The 17932-nt window shown below is 37.2% G+C and overlaps 2 protein-coding genes across 3 annotated transcripts; one reads left to right on the top strand and one right to left on the bottom strand.

The window, feature by feature from the left end:
- Positions 1–1154: 1154 nt before the first annotated feature.
- LOC139142632 (ubiquinone biosynthesis O-methyltransferase-like) lies at positions 1155–5859 on the bottom strand. The gene is made up of 5 exons (XM_070712677.1): positions 5494–5859; positions 4212–4488; positions 3593–3835; positions 2925–3081; positions 1155–1985 (listed from the first exon to the last, which is right to left on the bottom strand). The coding sequence occupies exons 1-5, from the start codon at positions 5640–5642 to the stop codon at positions 1783–1785; spliced, it is 1029 nt and encodes a 342-aa protein (XP_070568778.1). The 5' UTR covers positions 5643–5859; the 3' UTR covers positions 1155–1782.
- Positions 5860–6059: 200 nt separating this feature from the next.
- On the top strand, positions 6060–17281 carry LOC139142630 (arginine/serine-rich protein PNISR-like). 2 transcript variants are annotated; one of them, XM_070712674.1, is made up of 11 exons: positions 6060–6272; positions 7459–7534; positions 7884–8266; positions 9660–9807; positions 10340–10536; positions 10882–11118; positions 11747–11849; positions 12507–12560; positions 13204–13332; positions 13558–14620; positions 15876–17281. In XM_070712674.1, exons 2-11 carry the CDS (start codon positions 7471–7473, stop codon positions 15904–15906), a joined length of 2409 nt encoding a protein of 802 aa, XP_070568775.1. In that variant the 5' UTR covers positions 6060–6272; positions 7459–7470; the 3' UTR covers positions 15907–17281. The 2 variants fall into 2 exon arrangements, with proteins under 2 accessions (XP_070568775.1, XP_070568774.1); XM_070712673.1 differs by lacking the exon at positions 15876–17281 and having other exon boundaries at positions 6068–6272; positions 13558–14819.
- The last annotated feature ends 651 nt before the right edge of the window (positions 17282–17932 follow it).

The raw sequence follows: 17932 nt of genomic DNA, 5'->3' as shown, positions 1-17932 counted from the left end.
ATATTTGTGAAGTGTTCCTTTAATGTCTTCAGAGATATAATTATTTTCCAGTCAAATCCACATTTTCCATTCAATCATTGTTCTTGCACCCCAATACCAATTCAGGTTCAATCAAACAAGGGATCAAACCATGTGTCAGTTAAAAGATTAAACAGACTGTTGCCGCAAAGTACCATCAGTGAGCTAAGAAAGCAAGAACACTATTGTAATACACTTGAGTTTTGTAGTATGGCAAATGTTTTTTTTGACAGTAAAGACACATACTATTCAAACAATTTCTCAATATATGTCCTCAAAAACACAATATTCCTGAACTGTTAAAGTCACACTTTGGACTTCTGGAAAGTATTCTTGGTTAGCGTTTTGTCAATACAACCAGCTCTCCAAAAATGATTGATGCATCTGTTAAATTAAATTCATTACCATGGTTACTTTTTACAATATTGTATATTCATTCATGACGTTACCTTGTTTTTAATATAACAGTTTTTAATAAGCAGTACTTAGCCTAATTTGCAGCCACCTGTTTTCAGAATCCGCAACTTTTGAAAGATGTATTTTCATTTCTATGACTTGTGTAGGAAAGACACTCAATGGATATAGTTAACAGCTGTATTTAAATCAGTCAGAAATGATAATTTCTGCATCATGTAGGAAATTTAATAACATCACATACAGAACTATATCCCTTTTATCACTCAACCGGATCCTGGCTCCAGTGTCTGTATTGACTACTTTATTAAATTTCAGTTCAAACCATGCACTTCCTGTTGTTTCAAGTGACAGTTAAAAGTACACAGAAGTACATGTATCTAACCTGGGTGGTATGCAGGGGGATGCAGAGACGTGATGGGCAGAAGAATGCTTGCATGTACAAAAGGAATGCAGATACCTGCTGTAGAGGGCGCTGAGCTAAGTGTTCCTGCCTGGGGCATCGTCGTAAACCACATACCTCTTTACGGCAACAGCTTAGCGCTATCTGTTATATTTTTCCTCTTGGAAACATTGAACACATTTGACTGTTTTTAAAATTTAAATTTGACAAGTTTAACCATTGACAGCAACAATAAAATGTGACTGCTTATGTCAAACTAGTATTTCTTAAAAAACACCGAACATAAATATCACAATTACAAAACACTGATTTCCAATAATTCCAGTTACAGCTATTAGTGGTTTATTTCCAAATTAATAACATGAATTAAATTTGCACATACTCATAGTGCTCGATGAAAGCAGTATTTTCATCAAGATAATGTCAAGAGTTGATATATTTTTCTCACACATTTCAAGGATGTTCGATTTGTCGTTCTATTTCCATATCAACATGTCTGACCACAGCATTGGAATAACCACTATCATAGCTTGGTTAGGAAGAGCTCAAAAACAAACAGCATACCTTTGTCAATGACGTGATTTATCCAACAGGACTTTCATAATATAAGAAATAACGCTAGATGAATATTCTTGCAAAATGAGGTTGGCTTTGCAAATCTGCTAAGGTTTTTAAAGATTGCTATAATTACATAAATGTATCAATAGTAAATTACCTTTTCTGCACTTTGACAAAGTATAAGTTGATTCAAACAAACAAGAGCTGTGCAATCACAAGAAGAGCCCACTTTTCAAGTTCATTACAAAATCTTACCAAAATCAGCTCTCTATTCTTTGCAAAAACATGTCCATCGATATTTTGTAATACTAACGCTGCTATGAACAATGTAGTACTACCTTGAAATTGTTCAAACCGACTCAGAATTTAAAAACTCAACCTGGATGATATCATGTCTGTGTGGTTTCATTTTGTAGAGGTTCTGAATCGGCAGCAGTACTGATATCTTCTGATTGGTTTGATGGATGGTTTGATGGATAGCTGGATTTCACAGCATGTACAGCATAGTTACAGCTTGTGCTGGGAATCCAAGACCATTTCTTGCAGACTGGATTGTAAATACTTCCATGAACCAACCGAACAATAAAACCATCTGAAAACAAGAAAAGAAATCAATATCTAACACAAAGATAGCATTTACATTCTCCTTGTCGACAACACTCATGACATTTATCATCTCTGTTTACACTTTTCAGATAAATCCGTTTTTGAAGTTAAAAAGAATCATTTTCCATAAGCATATCCACAAGTGGCTGCATTTCAGACTAAGTGTATACTTTGCCAATCCTAGCTTGCATTATATAAATGTATTAATCACTTCAAAGGCAATATTTTCAGTAACAAACATCTTTCCAAACTTTACAAGTTTCATGCAGACTTGTTCTGAAAGTTACAAAGAAGTACATACCCCAGTATATCAGTCTCACCATGGTTACTCTACCCTGTAACCGTGGTCTAACCCACAACTTTACTGGTTATTTCTTATTGAGTTTCAATTAAGTTTATGGTTTCTATGTTTTTTGAAATATACCTAATTCCATCTGGATTCAGAATGCACCTCGAGGACATATATTCAGACTCTCAAATTTTATCAATACTTTTCTGGTCTACCACTTGTGAGATCATTTTAAAGCTCTTCGTGAGAGAAAAATTTTCATGGTCTTAGTTTTTAAACAATAAAAAATTTAACTTTTCCCCATTGATGGCTGCCATTTTGAATTTGAAACAATTGGAAATCTTGGGTAATAAGTCTCTCAAGTACCAAACTGTGCACAGTGACCCCAAGCTTTATTCTTGATTTGGTAAGAGAATGGTTGAAAGTTTCATTGAGGAAAGTTTGAGCAAAAGTTGAAGTCTTTCACTTTGGAGGCATAGGCTGGAAACTGTTACCAGGTTCTGATGTCATTTTACTAGGGTTCCCTTAGTTTAGCAATATGGGCAGACTACAGAAGTGTTACTACGATTCCAATATTGTGCATCTGTCTTCCCTATAAACATATAGTAGAATATTTAAGGTACAAGCATAACTTACTTCTCTCTAAAAGGGACTGGAGTTCTCTTAGACTGACAAGCTTGTCCCATTCATGAGAACCTTTTGGAACAACGTTGAGAGACTCAGCTGCTACAATAGCTAGTGCATAGGCTATTGCTGTCTTGTTTATGCTTGTAATGAAGATAGAGCCACCAGGCTGGAGAGAAAAATATAATGTATGAATATTGAGATTAGAACCCTGAATAGCATTCATTGCAATAGTGCTGTTTGCGGTTTCAGGTTTGTTACTAAGTATAGCAGCAAGGGTGCAACATCGGACACTAAAGTTTGAAATTTGGACAAATTTTATTGTTGCATGGAGGCTTTTGTTGCAGCTTGAACCATAAATTAGTGTGACTTGGAGTATCCATTCTAACAGTAGCACATTTTATTCTTGCCGTTCTTGTGGAGAATGTGGACAAATATTTATTTTTGCATATTAATGAACGAAAAATGATGTCATTAGCAAACAGTGCTATTGAATGGATGCTGTCATGTTTGATTATACAGCACAGGTGTCACATTTAAAAAGTTTTTGCAGTCTACCTTTTCCAATCACTTTCATCATTGTATTATACTTTCCCTTCAACTCTTCACAGTCTCTCCGTAAAGTGAAATAATGGCTAACTATCATTCTAAAGCTAAAACAACAACTAAGAGAAGCCTACCTTGACAAGATCACAGCAGTTTTCTACAAATGCATTCAATTCAGTGATGTGTTCTAAGACCTCTGATGCGACAACAGCATCAAAGTCTTCTGTGCCTTTGGTGACCATTTCTTCTATGGATCCACACACATATTTGACATTTTGACTGACCAATGGATCATGAAGAGAGTGAAGCTCAGCTACATCAAGCAACTCCTCTGATAAATCAATTCCAGTGACACTGGCACCTAATCTCGCTAGAGGCTGAAAAACATTGAAATATTGTAACTGTTTCAGTTTATGAAACATGAGTCTCCACACCCTGTGTTAGAACCTCAACCCCTGAAACCCCTGAAACACTGTATTAAAACCTCAGTCCCTACAACAGTGTGATGAAACTGAAACATTTCTTTCTTGTTTGCTTTGTCTGGGTGTTTCACTTCCTTTCAATCTTTCCTTGGCAATCTTTTTGATCCTTTAATAAGGGCCATGGAACACTATTATAATTGTGACAAGATTGGTGAATATGGTAAAAATGTCAAAAGTGCTCCTCCCACACTGTTATAGCCTTTATGGTGAACATCAAATCTGGGTCAAATGAACAAATTGTAAGATGAAAAAAGCAGGATATTAAACTGACTTCACTTAGAATTCCTCCTCCACAACCGACATCAAGTAATTTGACTCCTTTCAATGGTAGGGCATCTGTAGAAACCATTCCTTTCTCCTGAAGTATACCGTCTCTTATTAAAGGCACCCTCAACTTGTTCAAGAGATGTAAGGCTTCAACACTTCCAGTTTCATTCCACCAATCAGCTGAGAGCTTTTGGAATTTATTCACTTCATCAATGTTCATGCTTTGGTGTCTTGCTCCTCTGTCAGTATCTGATGGATCCTCAGACATGATGTAAACTGTCCTATGAGAATAAAGAAAACAGAGAAAACAGGAATTTCCAGAGGTGCACCACACATTGGTCTTAGGATATCATTTTGGTAAGAAAATAATCTCTCTCACCTTAGGGGAGAACCATTTGGTTTCTGGGGGAGGGGCTGCAGGATTTTTTGGAAAAAAAATTGTCGGCAGGTGAAGAAGATGGGAAAAATTGATCCAGTCATGTCTTAATATCCAGTAATGACAGAAAATAGAAAAATATTTGTTGCTATAGTGGCCAGCCCCCCCCCAAATCAAATGGTTCTCCCCTTAGCATTATTTTGCCACATTATGAGACAATATATATATCTCACTCATGACATCCACAGTGAATAGTCAGTATTTCACGGATTTGCAAAGTTTTCAGTTTCATGTGATATAAAATCAAGTCGTCATAAATCTTCAGGTGGCATTGTGTCATCTCTTCTCTATCATCACATATCAAACTGACTAATCCTGACCAAATAAAGATCAAACTAATCCTAACCAAATACACGAATACATGGTAACACAAAGCCTGGTCAATATCCGTGATGATCATAATGATGATGTTGCCGAAGATGATGACGATGATGATGGAGGTGGTAGTGGTGGTGATGAGGGCGATGATGATGATGATGATGATGATGATGATTGTGATGTTGGTGCTCGCTTGACGATGACGTTGATTATAATTAAGATAATTACAATAGTGGGGATGACGGTGAAGATGAGAATGACAGTATGATGTTACGGTGATGATGCACTGATGGCAACAAGAAAGTTGAGGGATTTATATGTTTTCAGAAATCGTTAAATGTTGCCATAAATTCAGTTTTCATCTGCAGGTAAAGACATAGACAACAATGTTTTATGCAATGTTTAGTTTTGTTCTTGCTATACCGCACTTTCCGAAGAGTGTTGTTATGCAATAAAGTGTATACCTTTGGATCTTTGGTCATGTTTAGCGTACAGCATTACACTCATTTGTTTGCAATGTTGCATACTTTACCTGAACTGTACCCTGGTGACCGGTGAAAACTTGTCTTCAGCACTTGAAATTGAATTCAGGCTGGATGATACCCCAACTAGTATTTGTCGCCCTCCCCCTTTACTCCAAGCAAACCTGTGACAAGCACTGCACACAATTTTCAGGGCCATTGTCGGGTCTAATTGCCTCGTGCAGATGCAGTTCAGAAGAGAAGTGAAATCTACGAATAACGACTATGATCTACTGTGTGGTATACCCTCGCACATCCACCATAGCTAGTTTGGAAATGTTGTGCATTGGTGGTCAAGCACGTTTACTTCTGTTTATCGCACTCGAGTCGGAGACAGGTCAGAAATTGGAGATCGATGAGATGGGGCCAAAGGTTATGAACCTTAAACTTTAAAAGGTTAAATTATGCAGAATTCGCATGGACGAAAGAGCTGAAGGTATTTTAAACTATCTGATCATTAATTTCTCAATATAATCGATAAATTTTGTTGCAAAGCTATTTTTCTAACGCTAAAAAAAAAACTCGTTAAACCACCGTCTTCGTCTCAATAGATCGGCAGTTCGGGTATGTTCGTTTTTTTTCCGGAAATACGCTAGTGCGCAAAATGGCGGTGATGGTGGGGTAGTGCAACCCTTGTCGTCACAAAAAGCGTTAACATTTCGCTACAAATAGAGGATACATTGGCAATATCGATTCAAAATAGAAGGAAGAATAAGAGAACAGCACTATATTTGGAATCGGTCAAGTTTTGACCGATTTGTAAAGGTAAAATTTATAGCTGATTGTTGAGGTAAGCAATGTTTCTCTATCGTGTTGTGCTAATGGGCCGGGATGACATAGTTTATGAGAAGCCACGCGGCCGGCCAGACACAATTGCCAAATGTCTCAGTCTGCGTGAACGAAGTTAACTTCAATTTTCACAGCATTATTTACATTCGATTGTCCTTCGATAAGTACAGCGTATCAAACGGGCTTCATCTAAAATGTAATTAGGTATAGGCTTTGGTTTGCAGACGTCTGCAGTCTTGGACATACACGTCTGACTTTCAAACACAATACTCATCTGACGTCACAACAAAACACTAATGAACGGTGCTAGATGTAGAACATCGCATAGTTACACTGGCTACAAAAGAACGTTTCTATGGTCTGTGATTGGCAGCTTTTAGCACCCATGAGCGGAACAGCCGCTCGATTTTGAGGCATTTAAGTGGGAAAAATGCTGAAATTAAGATTTCATACTCTGAATGCCACTATGCCCCACATGCACACTGCACTATCCCTAGAGCAAACTGATTCCTGACTGTGACAGCCAAATATTTTAGTTAGAGCGTGGAGGTAGAAGTGTAAACTACCTAGTTTAATCCATGGTTTGGAGAAAACAATTTCTGGAAGGAATGACATTGGCTACACCTTTCAGTTTTCTGCAAATTTTTTTCATATACTGCTCTGTATTACCATTCCATTTGGCCCAACAATCAGCAGCGAAGCCTTGAATGAATGTTCAAGGTTGGCCATTGATAATTTAGCACGGTTACTTTCCAAATTTGCGATGTGACTATTGATTGGCAGGTGGGGGCATTTTGTCACAGTATCAGGGGATATCCCGTGTAATAATTGTGAATGTCTCCAAGAGAAAACAGGAAACCTTGCTCAGCAAGATTGAAAATTTGGTAAAACACTGCATAATGGACATCTCAATAATACAATGCTGGTTTTAAAAAATGACCAATCAGATTTTCTCTCTCTCAACATTCCTATTACTACTATTGTGATCAGTGTATTGCTGTGTTTGCTTAACATCAAATAAGTTATTTTTGTCATTTGCTTTCTCAGTCTAGATATGAATGTTTAATTTCGTAAAATACCTTGCTACTGTAAGTGTCTGCATTGCAGAAAACATACCTGGCCAATACTTTGCAAACAAGCTTGTTTTCCCTTCTATTTTCAATTATTTTTTGTCTCATTTATTCCAGTGATCTGGCACAATGTGGCAGAATAACCAATGGCAGGGCCAGCAGTGGGGTATGGGAATGCAACCTGGCAGAGAAGGTGAGACCCTCTTTCTCAGCAGAAATCCACTGATGAACTGAAAACCTAGTTTTGTGTCAAGATGCACAGCAATAATTCAAATAATGTCAAAATCACTGATTTAACTTGTCAGAATAAGTCAAAAACAGTTTACAAAAATTAGTTAGGTCTGTTTGGTGTGGGCATATTCAAATATTGATTTGTGGTTGAGTCTTTTTCACCAAAAATCAAGGATGTCTACCATCAAAGATGATGGCTTTATCCTGTGCTCATGCAAATGAAAACAAACTATCATATTTGCTGTCAACACTATATGCCACTCTGCAAATAAAATGAAGTAGTATGTAATCAAAAAGTTCCTCATTTACAGTTGACTGGGCAGCACTGGCACAGCAATGGATTCAAGCCAAGGAAGCCCATGAAAAAGGGATGGGTAGTGGACCGCCACCTATGGGAGAAGAAGGTCAGCAAGAAGGACATGTACATCCAAATGGTGCTGAACATCAATTTAACCCACAATCCAACATGTCATATTCAACCTGGGCAGCATCATGGCAAACACCACTCAGTGGTTGGCCAGTGACCAATGAAGTCAAACAGGAACAACCTCAGACCTTTGATTACGGCCATGGTGTTCAGGTTATCAATCATAACCATGGCCAGCAGCCTGCAGGGCCCCCATTGCCTGTCCAAAGCTTTGACTACAACCACGGCTCAATGGATGATGGAAACCAGCACTACAACTATCAACAAGTAAGTTTAACCATTAGAACGCCAAAGTCAATTTTTGTTGTCTTCATAATTATAACCCAGCCAATTTTTTTTCCAGATCCGCTCATAACGGTAGTTTTAGATTTTTCCCAAAATTTTTGATAAAAACTGCAGCCAATGAAAAGTTGTGTCAATGTGGTCCAAAATTTTCAAAAAATTGTAATAAAATTCATAAAAATTCATAAAACTTTGCATTATTTTTGGTTAGAAAAACTACAGCGCTCAAAGGGTTAACTGGTTTATTTGCATATTATTCCCATGTTACCCTCTAAAGTGTGTGTATGGTGATTGCCAAGCCAAGTATCAAACTTAACACATCAAAAAGAAAAGCATTAATAGTCTCAGGCAAGATGTAGCCAAAGTGACTGTATCCTGGCCTGCACAGAGGTTTATTACTATTGTAATATCATCAAGAATGTTTCTGGCTGTTAAAGGTTTTCTCCACAGCTCAAATATTTGAAAAAGAGAATGCAGATTTTAAAATTGAGTAAGCATCTTGAACATAATTTATAAACCAGGGACTTGCCATTACAAACTCTTTGGATATATTGCAATATACTAAGTCATAACAAAATAGTAACAATACTGGTGAGGCATAGCACACTCCAAATTTCCCAAGAGGGCAGTTCTGAAGTTACAATTTCAAAAATCGATGCTATATTTGTTATTACCTCCATAAATTTGTTCCAATCCCAAGTTTTCATAAATGCCCATGTTTCAGCACAACCTTCTCTGCAGGTTGAGTGTCCTTTTTTAGTGCGAGGATAATACTATTTTACCACAGCTGAGGATGAATTGGCAATACTGACAAACAGATATAATATATAATATAGATTTCACAAAGGAGAGAGAGTTATATTTATTGGGGACGTACATTTATGAAGATGCATTAACAAATTTTATGATGCCCCCTTCACATATATGAAAATTGTTTTTGATGTGTTCAGTAAAGTTTTACACACCTGTCTGGTTATTGACCCTCCGTGCTGCTGTTTAAATGTTTTTAAACATTCTTTCCAAACAGTAGATGTGTGAATACCTCAATGGAGTTGTAAGTTCTTTTACCAGAATTGACCTGTTTTTGTGATTCAAACGCAATTAGAATGCAAATTTGAGCAGTAATTTTTGCACAGTATGAAATGCTACTTGTTCCTTTATAGCAATAATTCTGTATGTTTACAGATTTATATTTTTGTAAGTATTCAGTTTTTATCTCTGTATTGAGAATCAGTGTTCTTGGTTACCTTCAAGAAAAATAAGTAAATAAAAAATAGATGTGTATAAAGGAATTATATTGCTCTTGAAGGTCAATGACAATGATAGCAACCACAGAGATGGCCAATAATAGTATTCATATTTCTGTTTGCATATACAGTATCCACCAAGTGATTTCAATGTACCATGGAGTGGTGGTGATGATAGTAGAGGCAGTGGTGGTGAAAACTCTACAAGAGAATACAGTCAAGAAAAACAACCAAGATCACCGCATCCACCTCCAGAAGCTGAACCTCTACCAGTCTTAGGTAATTATAGCAAACATGTCACAATGGCTGCTCTTCAGCCATTAATGATTTACTGGGCCTTCATTTGTGAATTTCTTTCAATTCTGTAAATTAAGATTAGGAAGGAAGGTTGGTGACCTAGAATGCCATAAGCTAATCCCATCTACCAGTTTAGGGTAAGGTTAGAGATGGCGTTAGGGTAAGTTTGCGGGAGGGTAAGTGTCCTCGAATGCTATATGCTAACCCCCCGTCCACCAATTGAAGGTAGGCTAAGAGATTGGGTTTGGGTAAGTGTCCCCGAATTCCTTGAGCTAACCCCCATCCTTCATACTGTATATTGATAGTGACTCTCTAGTCATTACCTTCCTATACACAAATGTTGCTACGGTTAGCGTAAGCAGGTGATGTGAAACTGATCTAGCGGTATCTGTCTTAGACTTACTTCAATTTCCTGACTTTAAAGCAGGCCTGCCTAAAAGCTTATGCAACAGTATTGAATTGATAAAAGCACACTCACTCATTCTGTGGGATTCTATTCAATTTGTGTATTCAGATACAGCTAAAAGGAAACTTCTTCCAGCCTGGATCCGTGAGGGTCTTGAAAAAATGGAAAAGCAGAAACAGAAGAAAATGGAGAAAGAGCAACAAGAAAAAGAACGGAAAGAAAGGTTAGAAAAGCAAAAAAAGGCAGAGCAAGATATTATCAACAAAGCAAGGTTGTCTCATGGACTACCACCAAAATCAAAATATGTAAGTAGTTTCATTACTGTTTATCTGTGGTATGTTGCAGTTTTGCCCTGAGGCTTTAGAATGTAGGCTAGGAACTCACATATTTTAATCTTCTATGATTAGTGCAAAGTTGGTCCATTTCAAAGGACACAAAACACTAGGAAAGAATGCCTAGGAAACTGTAAATTAATTCTGAAAAATATGATGTTCTTACAAAAGAAAATTAAATATTTTCATATTTCAAATTTATTTCCAATAAATGAAACAAGAATGATGTTAGCAATGAATTGGAATTTTATTCAAATAACAATTCATCATCAAATGTTATCTTCAAGAGTTTATTTATCCACTTTATGTCTTTCTCAGGATTCAGATAATGAATCAGATAAAGAACATGATGAGGACAAGTCTCATCACGATAGCAACCATAGTGATAGCAACCACAGTGATAGCAACCACAGTGATGGAGAAAGTGAGGAGGAAGGATCCAAAGAAAAATCTGCCTCAGATTCTGTATCACCAAGACAACGGAAGAGTAGATTTGCTCAGTCTCCTCCCCCAGAGGAAGAACCAAAAAGTGAACTTGAAAAACAACAAGAGATGGTGAGTATTTGATTTACCATGTCAGTCGCCAATTCAAAAAACCCCTGCCCTACAGCACCCTGAGGAAGAACCAAAAAGCAAATTTGAGAAACAACAACAATCTTAACATTGTCAACCCAGCTTGTCATGTAATGATTCAGGCAACCTTTAAGACTTTTCCTGCCAGACAGTATTAAGACTATTACTTCCCCATCAGCCAAGTCAGTAAAAAGCAGTATTGAGCCAAAACATGACGTATTTTCACCCGCTGGCTTGGTATTTTATAGCATCTTTAGTCCAAAAAAATCAAGTTTACAGTATTTATGTTTTCAACAGCCTTCAAATGTACAGTATTATGTTAAAATACACCATATGGAATATGTTGTGTTTCGTTAATTTTAACCATCTTGACCTGGTGGTGAAATATTGACTTGGCAGGAAAAGGGCAACCTTTAAGATGGCAGACTTATACAAAGCTGTGTATTTTTAGGGTCTCTATCTTTAGGGTCCAACACTTATAACGTGGACTCTTCTTTCTAGAATTTGTTTTCTGATTCACTATATTCATGAACGCAGCTTGCTTTAGTGTGCACTTTAAGAAACTGAGTTGTACTGTATAGTATTTTGTGCATATTTTTGACTTTCAAAGGTATTAAAAACTCGTCGACTACTGACTGAGGTTTTACTTGAAGTAACTAATGAAGAGATTGAAGCTGTTGCAGAAGAGGTGTACAAGAAAGCGCTCCGGAAAGGTCAGTGCTGTCAATTCTTTGAAGTCGATACAGACTAGAATATCACCCTTTAAGAAATCTGTCTTTATTGTATGAAATTTTACAGGGTTACCCATGTTGGGAATAAGTTTCTACAATACTTTCACATCTTGAAACTAGCTTTTGCTGTTAGTGTGAGAGTTGCTTTGACAGTCAATATCTGTGTTTCAAAGTGAATGGTTTCCATATCTGATTCACCGTGACCCATATGGTACATCCAAACCTCTAGCAATGATGCAGACAGCTTGCTGAAAACACTGCCTCATTTCACATTTTAACTTGGTATGCCAAGCTGAGTTTTATGTTACCCTCTAGATATCCTGTGAATGAAGAAATTCAAAAACATTGTGGAAAAATTCCTCTTGTAATTCTGGTTTCTATATTCCTGCCAAAAATGATACTACACCATCACAAAATGTAGGGAGTGAGTGTAAACTTATAAATGGTCAGCTTTGTAGTATGCATACTAACCAGGCTTGTCTTGATAGGAAACGCCAGCAGTCAGATTTTCTTGGAATACAGAAGACACCTGTACTCCCAGTACAATGTTTTTATGGGTGGTATAATGTCCACTTCTTGTCTTGTCAATATCACAAGTATTTACCTTTCCATTCCTGTTGTGGTATTACAATACATTAGCACCTGCAAAGCAGCTTGCCCAGTCAAGAGCACTGGCTTCTATAACAGGACTGGGTAAGTAGTTATTCACTATTGAGTATTGACCTGTAGGACTTAGTTACATGGCTTATTCCCTCACCATGTCAAAATCTGTAACACTGTATCCCAATTGTCATTCATTCAAAGCCCTCAAAATATGTAAATTGATTTCGCACTCACTGATTGAAAGTGATAGTTAGGTCTGCCCTAATCAACTTAAATTGTTTGAGGTGTCTTTCTAGAAACATGATATGTTATTTGATATATTAAATATAATCTTCACTCAACCTTGGTGAGAAACAGCTTAGCCTCAAATGGACTGCTTGACTGATAATAAGTCAGACACTTCAAATCTGTACCCTATTTTTTCAACATATATGTAAAACCTCTGAAATCAGTGTAGCAATTTACTTCTTATATGAACTACCAAAACTTACAAAGGGGTTTCTACCATAGAATAATTGGACCCAGGTTGCACCAATCATAAAACTATAGACTCACCAGTAATTTGCGTTTTATTTAAATTTATTTCGATTTTTTGTAACCAAGGCAGTGATTCATATTTTTTGGCAAAAGAGATGATAAGTGCAGCCTGAAGTCTGAACACAAATATGAATAGACTGTTTTCAATGACTCTAAGGAATACCTTGAATACATACATTTTGGTTTTGATTGACAGGTGTGGCTGACTATGGCTCTGCAAGTGAAGATGAAGATGGTGAAGATGACACAGACAGTGACGAGGAATTACAGGAAAGAATCAGACAAAAACAATTAGCGTTTCAAAAGAAACAAGAAAGTCTTGAAGGTAGTTTTATTTATCTTTCAGATTTGTTCCAGATTTCTCAATCATGGCCCATCCTCACAGTAAACATCCCTGTTGTGTGCTTTCTGCTGTGGTTCCCTAGGGTTGTGTAAATATCTCAGAAGCCCCCTTTTGGTAGACATGGGACACACAGTTATCCGGCCTCAACCTTGTGCTTTATCTTTTGAAAAGGAGTAATTCATCAGCACATTTGAAACTGTCTTACAGAACCAAGTGATGAAGAAGAGGAGGAGGAACAGGAAGAGGAAAATCACAGAGATGAAACAGTTGATTCAGCATCACCAGAACAAAAACTTGCATCGCCTACTAAGGAAACAAAACCCTTCCTGGAATTTCCAGAGGACTATGATAAAAATAGCATACCTTTTCTTGAGAGTTCTCAATCAAGTCCAGGCAGAGGTAGCAAAGAAAGTAGGAAGAAAAAATCTCGTAAGAGTAGGGATGAAAGGAAACGAAGTGACAAGTCTGAAAGCAGAAGTAGGTCAAGGTCTTCAGAAAGTCAAAGGTCATATTCTAGAAGTTATAGCAGATCAAGAAGTAGAGACAGAAGCAAAAGTAGGGATAGATCTCGGAGTTGGGATAGGGAAAGGGATAAACGTAGCAAGCGGGACAGGTCGCGATCGTGGGATCGTAGTTATGAAAAACGAAGCAAAAGGAAAAGAAGTAAAAGCAGGGAAAAGTATGAGAAGAAAGATAGACACAGAGACAGGAGTCGGGAGCGACATCGTGGAAGGAGTCGGGAGAAAGAGAAACAGCATGGTATAAGTAAGGAGAGGGATTATGAAAGGTATAGAAGTGAAAGTAGTGATAGTTCAGGCTCGCGAGCAAAATCAAAGAGAAAGAGGTACAGCAGTAGGTATTCCCGTTCAAGAAGCCGCTCACCTTATAAAGACTCATATCGATCATCTAGGCGTGGTCGCAGCAGATCACGGTCTCCAAGCTCTAAGAAAAAAAAGAAAAGCAAACGAGAGAGGCGACGCAGTAGAAGTAGTTCATACGATAGTTATAGTGATAGGTCATGGTCCAGAGACAAAACACCAAAGAGAAGCAGATCAATATCCAGAGATAGAGACACTGACAGTTCCTCCTCCAAAAAAAGAGATAAACCCAAGAAAAGCAGGAAGAAAAGTAGGTCAAGGTCTCGATCACCAAAATATTCACGAAGGTCAAGCAGGAAGGATTATTCTCGCGAAAGTTCATTGGACCGTTCATATGGAAGCAGGTCTGGTAAGAAGTCGAGTCGCAAACGCAAGTCTAGATCCCGATCAAGGTGGCTATCATCTTTTTTATTTTCATTTAATGACTGTTTTTTTTCTTTCAGCAAAATTTTGTGATAGATTTCTGCGAAATAAGACGGTGGCATGTATAAGTGTTTCCCAGCACAATGAAACATCCTTCAAAGTTTAATCTTTTTTGTAAATTAACAAGTCATATTAAATACCAGAGTCCATAAACAGCAAAGTGTAAGGTGCCCTAAGTCTTCCAAGTCTGAGAAATTTTATTCTTGACCTTGCCCCCAAGTGTACCTTGAAGAAATATTTGATCCATGTGAATGTTGATGAATGTATGACGCTATGATTTCATTTTGTCCCTCCATACTATATTTTGCCTGAATAAGCAAAGGTTTAGTGATGTACAGTTGCCAGGGGTGAATCCATTCTGTATGTTGAGGATAAAGTATTTTGATCTCAAATGATAGGATTGGTTCACCCTTGAGTTACTGCAACATTGACAAACTGATGAACAACAAAAACCTACATGATAGGTTTTCCCTTTAACAGTAGCAGTATCCTGGGAGTAACTAATCACAGAAAACAGAATCGTTAATATTTGTAAAGGCAGTTGAATGAGCACTTGTCAGTTCCACCACCTATGAAAATTGATAAAGTATCTTCCATTTTCCATTCCTTGAGAACAACCCTTGGTAGGAAGCAAATTTCAAAACTGACAGGTTAACGTTTATGAAGACTGAACTTTGTCTTAGCACAGAAGATAGAGTTCAGCTTTCATCTCTACATCTGATTTTGTAACCATGAGATATGCACAGTGATGAGTACATGCATGGTGGTGTATTTCAAAACAAGACTTGTCCAAAAGTTGTTTTGATTTGTAACTGAAGATATTAGTGATTTGACTTTTTAATTGATGTTTTGTTCATCCAATTCACAATTGTAGTTGGTGCATCACTTGATAACTGATCCAAATACAAGTTCAATATGATGTATAGCATGGCAAAGTTGTGATGGATTTCCCAGATTTGTATAATTTCTGAGATCTAGATTGGCAATCTTAACTATTTCTGAGAGAGCACCTGTATTGCAAAAGATATTTTGTAAAAACAAATATCTCCAGAATCAAATCAGAGAGACTTTTTGAATACTCATCATAGTTATGAGGTCAAGCCTCTTCAACTTCACAGTCTGTCTGCCTAACTTTTCTGCCACAATCTTCTCTTACTCAAAACTTGCCTCAGAATTCTGTAAGTGTTCGATTTTTTTCTATGGACTTATATGCTTGTTTTACAGGTCGTCTCCAAGAGAATTCCGAGAGTACTAGTCATGTAGAAGACCAACAGTTGGATCAGAAAGTATATTTGTGTAATCTTCCAATAGAGAATCACATATATGAACTGTGCAGTTTAAATAATCAGTCCAGTTGTATTGGAACTGTGCCTGATAGATTCTTTCATTGAGGAACAAAATCTCATACTAAATTTTAAATGTCTTTACAGTAAATACGATTTCATGCTACAAATGATCACTCAGCTATGAACTTGACATCAGATATCTGCTTATTTCAACTTTTTGCCAGAGGGCTAAAACCTATGATCCAGTGTGTATAGCAATTGACTTACTGAAAACAGGCTGCTGCATATTTAATCACTTACTTTGCTTTCATTACTAACATAAATAGCTCTTCATTTCCATAAATTCACACACAGTGTTTGAGTTGACTCGTCACCCTCCCATTAAACCAAGGTTTAGTTCAATAACATTCACTTTGAGAAGTGTTAGATGGCCAGTAATCATACAGTATGTTTCTTCTGTGTTTTCTGCCACCATAAGGCCAGTATGACTTAAACAGCATTTTGCGAAAAACGCTCAGAAGTGTGATTGGTGGACAATTTCTGTACCTCCAAGTTCTCGGGTAAAATTCGTCCTATTTGCACAAGGAAATTCAGCATTGCAGTGACAAAAACTGAAAAACTAAGAGGGAATTACTTATTACACTTTGGTGCTATTTGATGACAAGTTATGCAGCCGTCAGCAACCATGGTTTGTCGTGGCCCATATTACAACTTGAAAGGTCATTGCTAATATCTGTGACCCAATTGTTTCTTTTGAAAGATTGGTCCAATAAAGTGAATGGTGAAGTTTAAAGGGACATCTTCTCATGATATGGTTGCAATTGAACTTGTCAATAACCATGCAACTCTCCACTAACATCACATTGTAGTAGATGTCCCACTCACCCTTAGCCACTAACATCATTGGTAGCACATAGCCCCTGTCTAGCAAAGCCACACTTTGCAAGCTAGGTAATAATCCTGCATGCACTTATCTTAATGCAATGCTTACCTGCTAATGTATTTTTCTATTATGTCAAATAGAGTTCCATTATTACAAATCTTGCATGCACAGATGCTGTCACAATAAAATTCCCATCATTTCTTCATCATATCTTCGCACAGATACATGTTAAGAAATCACACTCTATAAAGGTTTTTGATTGAGATCTAGGACGAATTCTCACTCCATTCCACTGTCACAAACATCCAAACATGACACCTGTCATCTCTCATCCAGTGCATCTCTCTTTACCATGCTGTCATCTCACACACTATTATCGTGAAGCAGCTACTTAGCAAGTTGAGAATTTGTTGTACTGAACTTTGTAATGTCAAATAAGTTTATTAAAAAATTTAGCTGAACTTTCAGATGTATGTTTGCATTCTTTCTGCCCAAGATCCATTTGCCTTAACCCTTTCACCCCCATGGTTTGTCCCAAATCCATTGTTTTCTATGGTAAAGTTGGACCTGTATACAAGGAACTGGGGGTGAAAGGGTTAAACCCTGTAGATAGAGTTGGTCTCAATTTCCACAATAAATTTCTTACCATTTTCATTGAAATCCCATTTCCCAAGTTAAATTTCAAATTTATGTCTAGTAATCTATGTGAAGTGGCATCATTTATGGTAGAGTAGGTACTGTATGCAAATAGGATCAACAAATCAGAAAATTGTCAAAAATCAACGCTGCTGGTTCAACGTCTTTGGTATTTTATAGTTATTCCTGGCAATGCCACAACTCAGTTTTGTTCAAATGTGCATAAAATGATTTTATCTCTAAAACTGCCAGTCTTATGGATTTAAAGGTATACAGTCATCTGTAATCTACATATGCCCACATATGGTCAAAGGGGCGTTCCTGGGTATTCAAAATATCCATTTTAGAGCGCTGTTTTTAAAAATTGACCACCCGCTTAAAATTTGTGATTGGTTAGATTTTCTCTTTTCATGGTAACTGTGGCAAAATTGAATTGGAACAGGTGACAGTATACCTTTAAAATACAGGTTCAACAG

Source organism: Ptychodera flava, chromosome 10 (genome assembly GCF_041260155.1).
Source record: "Ptychodera flava strain L36383 chromosome 10, AS_Pfla_20210202, whole genome shotgun sequence".
Taxonomy (NCBI): domain Eukaryota; kingdom Metazoa; phylum Hemichordata; class Enteropneusta; family Ptychoderidae; genus Ptychodera; species Ptychodera flava.
Note: the sequence above shows the minus strand (reverse complement) of the source record. Positions and strands in the feature narration are given on the sequence as shown.